The following is a 10,664-nucleotide window of genomic DNA, read 5'->3' as shown; positions in this document are numbered from 1 at the left end:
AGTATACGAGGGTCTCAAAAAGGCAGTAATGCACATGTTCGACAACAAAATCATCAAGTGTGTTTTAAATCCAATTTAATTTTGTAAAAAAATAATACAGGAACTTCAAAAGAAGAAACGTTTTCTATGCAAGAACATGCAGGTGTCTGGCGTTCCAACATCTTCAGTCAGCTCACAGTAAGCTCATCCACACCATCAGATGTATGGCGAGAGAGGTTGAGTGTAAGTAAATACCGAATAAATACAGTGCATTCAAATCCATTTATCACACAAGGCAGGCTGAGAATGGGGTGGGTGGAGAGTAGGAACCGTTTCTGAAAAACAGAAAATGCTTTGAAAGAGATCTCTGCCTTCATGGCTTGGAGTTTAAATCACCCTGCATTTACCTTTTTCCACTTTCAGAAGAAAAGCCTGCACCGGGAGGGAATTTTATAGAGAAATCGGTCACAAGGTTATGATCGTTGAAGGTTCTTGGGCAGATGCAAGCAGGGAGCACACATTTGCTTCATGTCCGAGGTTTATTCCATTTCCCTTGCTCATCCAAAGAGGCTGCGCGTGTGAGGATTCAACAGAGATCATGCAAAGTTGAACTACACAAGCACCTCAAAAATAATGCCTACACTAGCAAACAGGGTACCTCCCATATGCCCCGCTTAGCATGCCAGGATCACATCAAAAGTACAGGAAGCTGCTGCCCATTCTCGGGGGCAGGATCTGACCCGGATAAATCACAGTGGCAATATTGGGTGCTCTGATCTCTTCACGTTGCACTCTGGTTCTGATGGGATGGCATTTTGCCATCTTAGCAGAACAGTTTCGTTACAGATCCAAGACCTCCCTTGTGAAGGGACATCTGCTTGCAGCTTCAATAGCCTTGTGAAATGAAAACGTAAAGGCTCTGCACCCAAAAAGAAGGGGGGAGGGTGATGATGCAAGAATGAAACCAAAGGGGTAAAAAAAAAAAATCTACATTAGAAAGGAGAAAAAAGAAAAACATAATTCACATTAGGAAAGATTACGTTGGATTTCCCCCACCTCCACCCTGGTTTAGTTTCATGCCTGCTGGGATGCCCCCAATAGCCAGACCTGAAGTACCGGTAGAAATAAAAGAGTAGCCAGTATAGATCTACAGTCTCCTAAAATGCAAAGGTACCTTTTTCTGTGGGGCAGCCCTTCACTTAACTTACAGCAGACTGATGAGGGGAAGGGACATAGCTCATTGCAGAACACTTGCTTGGCATACAGAAGGATCGCAGGTTCACTTCCGTGGCATTTCTAGGTAGTGAAGGGAACGCCCCTTGTCTGAAACCCTGGAGAGCAGCTGCTCACTGAGTGTGGCCAACACTGAGCTGGCTGGGCCAACGGTCTGACTCAGTTCAAGGCAGCTTCCCGTGGTGCCAAGCCTGCCCTGGTTTGCACAGCAATCTTTGCTGGGGACCGCACCAACTGCTGAGGGAGCCACATGTAGAAAAGCCTGCCCCCTGGAGATGGCGGCTCACAAGGTCAAAAGCTCAACAGAACAGAATGGCAGGGGGAATGAAGGCAGATCTCAGTCACGCAACACCATGGGCAGAAAACAAAGGCAGGAAAGTGCAATCGCAAGGATATACAGCAAAACCTTAAGTTCACAGGGGATTTATATCACAATGGTGGTTATGACTGAGCTTCACAGGCAATTGGAGGGAAAGAAACTACTGTGGGGTTCATACAAGTCTGCAAGCTTAAAACCATTGCCCAAGGCTTAAAGTGCACATGTGAACCAATATATATCTATACAAACATTGTAGGGGAGGGCATCATTTTTGGCTGGGGGGGCAAATCTCTCCCAGCATTATCTGATCAAAAGCTAAACAGTTTGCACTGAAGGCAGGCAAGAAATGTCAAGCGGTACAGTCCTGCAGTTCTCGCCCATCTCCATCTCTGACCCACAAGAGAGATTCCTTTTCCCGTGGTTGAGACACTCCAGGAAGCAGGGCTGCAGAGAGAATCTATCTCAGTCTTTCCCAGTTGGAACATTTTGGTGCTCCCTGGACAATTTTCTGAAAAGTGGCCTCGTGACACCTGTAGGTGCAAATGTCACTTTATGAGTAGTCAGGCAAAGGGGTGCAAAAGATGGCAACTGCAGAGCCTCAGAGGGAATCCTGCTATCTCCCGTCCCTCGCAAGCACATTTTCCAGTTAATCTTCCCTGCCAGACAAACCAATTGTCATAGGAGACTGGAGGAAGGCAAATGAGCAAAAGGGGAGGATCCTATCTCCACCCTCTATCCTCCTCCATTTCCAGTTATGTTTTTGAGGTGTTCTAAATAGCATGGATGGGTCAGGGTGGGGAGAGGAGTCAGGGAGAGAGGAGGTAGCCTTACTAGTAGCCCATTGGCAAAATGACAAGAAAAGATATAGAGTTAAGTTTTCCCCAATAGGTTACAATTAAAAATCATGTAGCCAATCAACTGGCATAATTCCACATATATTCACTAACCAGATCACTAGAGTTTTTTAAAAAGTGATATTGAGAATGCCGATTCTTACATTTTAGCCTAGTGAAGGGCTAAAAATGGTTTCCTGGGAGTGTAACTCTCTCCCTCTGAACTCGAGAAAGACAACCATTTAGGAACTCATCTACTCAACCCCATTTTCCTGCTCATGGTGCAGGTTTCTCTTTCGCAGCGATATAATCCGAAATCTTCACCAGAGTAATCACAAACTGCTCTGCACGGCCAAGTCCCACCCCAGGCACTGAATCCTGTGTTACTTAGATGAATAATGGGATATTTGTTGTATATTTTGTTGTTTCGTCAGCTTGCAAACCACCTTGCGTGTGGCAATACAGAAAGGCGGCATACAATTAAAAGTGAAATGAAAACTGTTTCGGAGAGATTCCATGGCAGAGATTTCACTTTCGACAAAAGGCTGTCACAGGCAAGAGAAGGAGTGAAAATAACTCCTTTGTGAATCTGCAGGCCTCAGGCTCTGACTTGAGAAAGCACTGCCTACTATTTATCCTATTTATTGCCTTATAGCACTCAAGGATAAAATCTCAGGGAACACTTGACGAAGCAAGTTTCTTGCTATTTCAGCCTTGAGTCATGAGATTGAGAAGCAACCAGTGAAATTCTGAATCCTGCCTCCCACAACTCAAGTGTCCCTTGAATCCCACTTCAGCAGAGTTTCCTTCTCTGCCTTAAAGCACCTGGGTCAGCCCACCTCCTAAGCCACTCCTCCCCGTGCTCTGGTCTGAGTCGCTATATGCTATGCGAGGTGACCACCTTACACAGCTCTGACCATGGGAAAGGGAGGGCAGAGAACCATAGCCCACCCACTGAGGACAATTCAAAAGGAATAGGACACGTTGCCAGACATAGGGTGAAGAGGAGACAAGGCTGGACTTAAAAGCACCAAGTTTGGGATAACAAAGTACAGAGAGGCTAGAGGAGCAGCTCTGTAAACAAAGAATAAATATTTTTTAGAGTCAACTCAATCAAAGGACAACTTCCCTGCAGTGGAAAGTACAGCTATGGAGGCTTTCAGATGGATTTGGCAATCCACCACAGATGGGCGACCTGCACAGACGGACAAGCTGGTTGCAACAGTGCAGGAAACAGTTCTGGACGGTTGAGGTGCACAGCATGGGGGGGGAACAGCCTACAGTGGTTCCCTCTGGTTCTTGCTCCTACCATCCTTGCTCAAAGGCAACGCTTGAGGTCTCTCATTTGGACTGGAGAAGGGCAGCCCTCTCGAAAGGGATCAGTTGTCCTTGGGAGAAGCTGCTTCCTCCCTTCCTCACTTGATGTTTTTAAGCAAGGCAGTCCGTGCATTGACCACAGCTTTGAAGGCGTCCTCGCTGCCAGGAGCCATGCACTTATCCGGGTGGAGCAGCACCGCCAGCTTCCGATAGGCCTTGTTCACCTCATCCCTGGAGGGCAAGACAGGCATTCATTAAGAGCGGCCACCACAAGCACAAGAATAATAAGCTCCCAAAGTTATAGCTTCGCACCAAGGGCCCCTTCCCATTCTCTGTCTGCCAAATTCTCCCTTTCTGGCTTCTACACCAGCAGGGATTGCCTCCATTACCTGGTGGCCCCTGGCTTGACACCCAGCATGTCCCAGCTGTCCTTGCTGCTGCGGATTCTTCGGATGGTGTCCGCTTGCTCCTTGGTGAAACTGACGCTCATGCTGGCCATGGGCCGCTTTCCCCCATTGTCGCACAAATCAACGATGGCAGAGTAGAAAGTCTACAAGCACACAGAAGGAACAGGTAGCAAAGTTTTGTATGTGCCCGTAGCTCGACAATCCCTATTTCATTAATGGGACCAAACCTCAGGTCCTTCTGCTACCTCATATTAAGAAACCTGAGAAAGGGTGAACATCTAAAGATTTTGTGGGGAAGATCAAGACTCTTAAACCTACCATCCACCACCCTCTCATCTCCACTGCTGCTCCTTCCTCAGCCAGTTCCTTTTTTATCTGAAGGTGTCAGAACAGCCACTGCATTGCTCTCTGGGAGTTTCAGTGACCTTCAGACCATTCTTTGTTTTCAGTTCCCTCACATCAATGGCCACTTAGCCACCCCACAGTCAAAAGGGGTTGTCTTCACCTATAATCTGCCAGGCCACTGTTCCTTGTCTCTCTTGACCCCAAATCCACAAGGCCTCCCACAGTCAGCAGGGCCAGTCTCTTGTACTACTGGCTCCTATTGTTTTATTTATTTAAAAGCGAAGGGCTGCTCATTTGAAAGCCATTAAAAACAACAAAATGGAATTCAAGCAATTAAGTCATTCCCTGCATTTTAACATGGGACAGGGAAAATATATTTGAGAGAAGGAAAGTTGGTGTGTCGGGTGTGAATCCCCAGAGAAGGAAAATTGCAGAAGCTGCTCTAAAAATTAAAAAGTGATGATGTGCTCAGCAGGTGCATTGTGATCAGACTCAAAGAAGGGACCCTGAGGGTCATTTAGCCTAACCCCCTGCAATGCAGGAATAAGCCAAACAAATTGTTAGGGGCATACAACTTCACCTTCAAGGGTAACTCTCTTGATATAATTCTTTTACAAAATGATATTTATTTCATTTGTTGCATTTATTGGAAACCTTACAGAGCACAGACCATTGGGAGCCAAGGAAAAGGACTGGATGAGGGCTTCTACGTTTGACATAGTTGGCTTTACCTGGAACATCTCGTTGATTCCTTCTCCAGTCTGAGCAGAAGTCTCAAAATAAAGGAAGCCTCTGCTCTCTGCCCACAGCCGCCCCTCACTTTCGTCCACAGAACGGTGCTTGGTACAATCAACCTGAAACACAAGTGGGTGGAAGGAAGCATGATCCTGGCTCACAGCTACTGACCTAGCCTCCATGACATTACCTAACCTTCTTTAAATCCAGTAATGCACACTGGTAAAGTCTTCAAACTACACTGATTTGTGAGTGGGGGCAGTCTCTGCAAGAGCCCAGGATTACAAGCAAGATTTTCTACACCTTGGGAATGGTTACCTTGTTGGCACAAACTACAAAGACAATATTCTCCATGTTTCCATGTGGTCCAAGTTCCTGCTTCATCTCAGCGAGCCATGAGTCGAGGGCATCAAATGACTCCTTCAGCCCAACATCATACACCAGGATTACGCCCTGCGTGTCCTTGTAAAACTCATTGCGTACCTAACAGAGCACAGAAACAAACAACTGGGTATTTTGGACCAAGAGGGTGCTACAGGAAAGAGAAGTGACCACAAGAACCATATATTATCAACAGAATGGCTTGGGATCTCTGGTTCAGTTTCCCTTTACATGTGTGCCACTGTGGTGTTGTGTGGTGTAGTGGTTAAGAGCGGTGGACTCATAATCTGGGGAACTGGGTTCAATTCCCCGCTCCTCCACATGCAGCTGCTGGGTGGCCTTGGGCTAGTCACATTTCTTTGAAGTCTCTCTGCCTCACTCACCTCACAGAGTGTTTGTTGTGGAGGAGGAAGGGAAAAAGAGATTATTAGCCGCTTTGAGACTCCTTAGGGTAGTGATAGAGCAGGATATCAAATCCAAACTCTTCTTCTTCTCTTCTTTTCAACTGATCTGACACCATCTGTGCAGGCAGAAAAGTGCTGCTGCTGGACTGACCCAGCAATCTTAGCAGATTGGCTTGCATCAGGATAGGCCATTATGGCTATGCACAAATTTGTTACTTTTCAGCTCTCATATGATTCTTATATATTTTCTAAGATTTAAAATAGATATCCTAGTGTTACAATGACCATAAGCCAAAATGCCCAGCCAATCTATATATGTTAAATGCAAATTAGTCAAAGCCCTCCAGGCTCATGAGACGGTATGAACACAGCTGTCAACCTTCCCTTTTTTTGTGGGAAATTCTCCTGTCAGTACTATAGACTATAGTACTGATAGGTGAATTTCCTGCAAAAAAAGGGAAGGTTGACAGCTATGGGTATGAAGTGGGTCACATTTTTCACCATGGAGCAATTTAGCTTGCCAAGACCAGAAGTCTATGGATTTATGGTCGGCAACCTAAGGCCCATGGGGGTCGTTTAACCGGCCCATGGACCCCCGCCGCCCGCTCAGTCAGCTCCCGTGCACCATGCTAAGCCGGCGCTAAACCGGAGCAGAGCGTGGACTGCCTTCTGCGACACTGGCCAGCTTCCCATTGGCTGCAGGAAGCTCCTGCAGCCAATGGGAAGCTGCACGTACCTCCTCTGCACCAGAAGGAATGCTGGAAATAGCATTTGTGCGAGTGCGCGCACACACACTCCAGCCCACCACGGCATCTGCGGGACAGTGAACCGGCCCAAGCCACAAAAACTTTGCCGACCCTTGTCCTAAACTAATGGCCAAAAAGCTGCCACCTTGCTTACCTCATAGAAGAAGGGGTGTCCAGCCATGTCAAAAATATTCACTTTGATTTCCCGATCCCGAACCTGCACTCTGAAAGAAAGAGGAACACAGCCATAAGACACAAGTGCACATACTCCAGAGACCCTTCTTTCTCAGACCAAGTTCAACTTTTCTACGACACGGGTATTAGGCAAGCATCGCAACACCACAGTTGAGCACAGATGAATTTTGATGTGATCACTTAGGGCTCAGTAAAAAGATAATCTGCAAAGAAAAATTGTAACTGGATAAACGCACGGGTCCTTTAGGACCAAGAAGAGGGCAGAATGGGGGCAGAACATAATGGGGCAGGGTGCAGTTATGTCCACTCCGCCAACATGTGCAGGAAGCAGGAATGGAATCCCTGTGCAAAATGCTTGCCGCTTGTACTCTCCTTTCAATGAGGATTTTACTAGCTAATAGGGGATTGATCAAGGGAGGCAGGTGGCGCTGTGGTCTAAACCACAGAGCCTAAGGCTTGCTGATCAGAAGGTCGGCGGATTGAATCCCTATGACAGGGTGAGCTCCCATTGATTGGTCCCGGCTCCTGCAAACCTAGCAGTTCAAAAGCACGTCAAAGTGCAAGTAGATAAATAGGTACCGCTCCGGCGGGAAGGTAAAATGGTGTTTCCGTGCGCTGCTCTGGTTCGCCAGAAGCGGCTTAGTCATGCTGGCCACATGACCCAGAAGCTGTCTGCGGACAAACGCCGGCTCCCTTGGCCTATAGAGCAAGATGAGCGCATAACCCCAGAGTCGTCCGCGACTGAACCTAACAGTCAGGGGTACCTTTACCTTTTTAAGGGATTGATCAGAGATGTAAAATCTGCTCCACTGGGATGTACCCAACTTGTATGCGAAATATAACACACAATGAAATGCCCACATACACCTGTAGTTTCCCAGTAGCAATTTCCATTAATATCATAGCAACAAAATGATGAATGATGGCAGTAAGTGAAAAATCAGAGCATGACTTCCAGTCTTTCTGTTACACACACACACACACACGTCAAGTGTTGTATGTTGTGAAAGCAGGGTACTCACTTGGTGACACCATAATCGATGCCAATTGTTGCAAGGTACTTAGGCACAAACCTCTTCTCACAGTATCGCTTTATAATGCAGCTCTAAAATGCAAAAGAATGGAGATTGTTACCCAATTGGCTGAACTGTCTATTCAACCCACTGTATTCCGTATTTTGCCAAGTTTAAGTGCAAAGCATGTCTTTTTAAAGCACATATCTGTACATGTATGTGCATGACTGGCAAATTTGATTCAATATAAGCTATTTTGAATTTTGTTTTCAACTTAAAAAGCAAAAGGGCAGTTGAAACAACCACACTCCAGTTTGATTAAACCAGGAAGCTTCTAATTAACCATAGTTTCCCATTTCACCTGAACCGGTAAACTGTGGTTAATTATAAGCTTCCTAATTATGAATTGCAGCAAAAGGGAAGAGCAAAGAGGCTGAGCAGGCAAAAAGTCAGTGTATATCTTGATTTATTAAGTCATGATACGAATGGTTTAGAATATACTGTATGTTTTCTATTTTAAAACACCTACAATTTACATCTTCCAAAAAACTGGGAGGATAATTTCCCATGTTATTATTGTTTAAACATGCTGCAATCACTCTATATTAACTTAATAGGCAAAAAAAAACAACAAGAAACAGGTGTCTGCCCCTGAAATTATCATTATCAACAACAATGGAAGCAAAACTTCCCAAACTCGTCAAATGTCAGTGTTTGTAGAGGGAAAATGGGTGACCTATTATGCTTCTACTGTTTGTGGATGGAATCCAATGGATTCCCCTCCCCCAGTGGCACTCAACCAAAACCAACTAAGAGAGGATTGGGTGGCCCTTTAATTATTTTCAAATGAAATGATAAAAGATAACGATATGTGTGTCCTGGTTGGATAAAACGGTGAGGGTCCGGCACAAAAAGCAAAGAGGGAAACAGGTCCTCCACACGCCCTTCTCACCTAACCTACCTCGCAGGGTTGTTGTGAGTGTGGGCGGTAATCAGAACCACGTTATGCTGCCTTAATTGAGTCGCTCGGAGGAAAGTCAGCAAAAAAACATACATATATGTGTGTGTATAATATGGGGGACTCAGGTGACACTGTGGGTTAAACCACAGAGCCTAGGGATTGCCGATCAGAAGGTTGGCGTTCAAATCCCCGTGATGGGTTGAGCTCCCGTTGCTTGGTCCCTGCTCCTGCCAACCTAGCAGCATAGCTGCCAACCCTCCCTGCTGTTCCCCACTGCTATATACATAGCTGTCAACCCTCCGTGCTGTTTCCCAATGCTATAGTAAGGGAATTTCCCGCAAAAAAAGGGAAAGGTTGACAGCTATACCTAGCAGTTCGAAAGCATGTCAACATGCAAGTAGACAAATAGGTACCGCTCCGGTGGGAGGGTAAATGGCGTTTCTGTGCGCTGCTCTGGTTCGCCAGAAGCAGCTCAGTCATGCTTGCCACATGACCTGGAATCTGAACGCCGGCTCCCTCGGCCAATAAAGCGAGATGAGCGCCGCAACCCCAGTCGTCCGCCACTGGACATAATGGTCAGGGGTCCCTTTACCGTTACATATAGCGGTATATATATATATATATATATCTGTGTGTGTGTGTGTGTGTGTATTTGAGTTATATTTGCATATATAGAGCGAGATGAGCGCCGCAACCCCAGAGTCGGACACGACTGGACCTGATGGTCAGGGGTCCCTTTACCTTTACCTTTACACACACACACACACTATGCCAGGCATCCCCTCCAGATGTTTTGGGACTACAATTTCCATCATCCCTGACCACTGGTCTTGTTAGCTAGGGATGATGGGAGTTGTAGTCCCAAAACATCTGGCAGGCCAAGTGTGGGGATCCCTGCAGGTAGTACATATATGCAAATATAACTCAGCAGATAAGGATTGCTCCTGCCCTCCCAGAAGCCTTTGCGCTTGGCCAAAGAATGAGCGCCCGCCGCCCCACTCCAAGCTAACGCCCAACTGCCATAACTGCCAAAACGGTCGGGGGGGCGACTGACTGGTTGCGCGCCTTGTCACTCCCCGTCCCGCGAGCCAATAAGGCGCCTCCCTCCCCGCCCCGCCCCCTCCTACCTCTTACCTTGCCCACCTCCGCGTTGCCCATGGAGATCACTTTGATCCTCAGCGCCTTCCGCGGCTCTTTCCGCTTGGCCTCCATGTCTTGAAAGACGAGGGCTGGATTCGCTGAGGCTCAGGGGAACCCCTCGCCGCCGCCGCCGCCCCGAACCCCGGCCCGCGCGCCCGCCTCCTCCGTCGCCCCGCTCCCCATGGCCCGCTTGACGACAGCGGCGACGCGGCTGCTTACCGGTAGGACCCGGGCGACGCTTCGCGAGATTTCCCGATCTTTGCGAGAGCGGGCCGAGAAGCCGACGCGCAACGCGAGAGCTGGGAACTCTCGCGAGAATGAACCAATGTGGCTTCCCGCCTCTCCAAAAGAGAAGGCGGGCGCGCTCAGGGCTGCCCTGGGTTACGTTTGGAAGCTTTGTCCCTTTTCTTTCCTTATTATTGGTTGATTTATTACAGTCCTATCGATGTAGACAGTCTGAAGATCACAGGCCAGTTGACGGAAAAATACAAAATGAGAAAATACATAATAAAAACGGAAACAAACTGATAACTCCTTCCTTCCCACACAATCACATTTAAAATGCCTGGTTGAAGAGGCACCTATATATGTAACAATATATATATATATATGTTCTAGGCAGCTTCCAGCACAAATAAAACATTACAAACTTTCCT

General features: G+C 47.1%; 1 protein-coding gene across 2 annotated transcripts; it reads right to left on the bottom strand.

Annotated features, from left to right (window-relative positions):
- Positions 1-1,814: 1,814 nt before the first annotated feature.
- Positions 1,815-10,107, bottom strand: DNAJC27 (DnaJ heat shock protein family (Hsp40) member C27). Of its 2 annotated transcripts, none has more exons than XM_033145183.1 (7): positions 10,003-10,107; positions 7,917-7,999; positions 6,854-6,923; positions 5,487-5,651; positions 5,165-5,287; positions 4,071-4,231; positions 1,815-3,912 (listed from the first exon to the last, which is right to left on the bottom strand). In XM_033145183.1, the coding sequence occupies exons 1-7, from the start codon at positions 10,078-10,080 to the stop codon at positions 3,780-3,782; spliced, it is 813 nt and encodes a 270-aa protein (XP_033001074.1). In that variant the 5' UTR covers positions 10,081-10,107; the 3' UTR covers positions 1,815-3,779. The 2 variants fall into 2 exon arrangements, with proteins under 2 accessions (XP_033001074.1, XP_033001075.1); XM_033145184.1 differs by having other exon boundaries at positions 10,012-10,095.
- Positions 10,108-10,664: the final 557 nt, after the last annotated feature.

This window comes from Lacerta agilis, chromosome 3 (genome assembly GCF_009819535.1).
Source record: "Lacerta agilis isolate rLacAgi1 chromosome 3, rLacAgi1.pri, whole genome shotgun sequence".
Lineage (NCBI taxonomy): Eukaryota > Metazoa > Chordata > Lepidosauria > Squamata > Lacertidae > Lacerta > Lacerta agilis.
The sequence above is the reverse complement of the archived record's forward strand: the minus strand, read 5'-3'. Positions and strand labels throughout refer to the sequence as shown.

Bases quoted from the DNA above. Each gene is read 5' to 3' on its own strand.
- DNAJC27 (XM_033145183.1), bottom strand. From the start codon at position 10,080: ATGGAGGCCAAGCGGAAAGAGCCGCGGAAGGCGCTGAGGATCAAAGTG. The intron at 5,652-6,853 runs GTAAGCAAGGTG...GTGCTCTGTTAG, and splicing joins GACACCCCTTCTTCTATGAG to GTACGCAATGAGTTTTACAA. The intron at 5,288-5,486 runs GTAACCATTCCC...CTTGTGTTTCAG, and splicing joins TTGTAGTTTGTGCCAACAAG to GTTGATTGTACCAAGCACCG.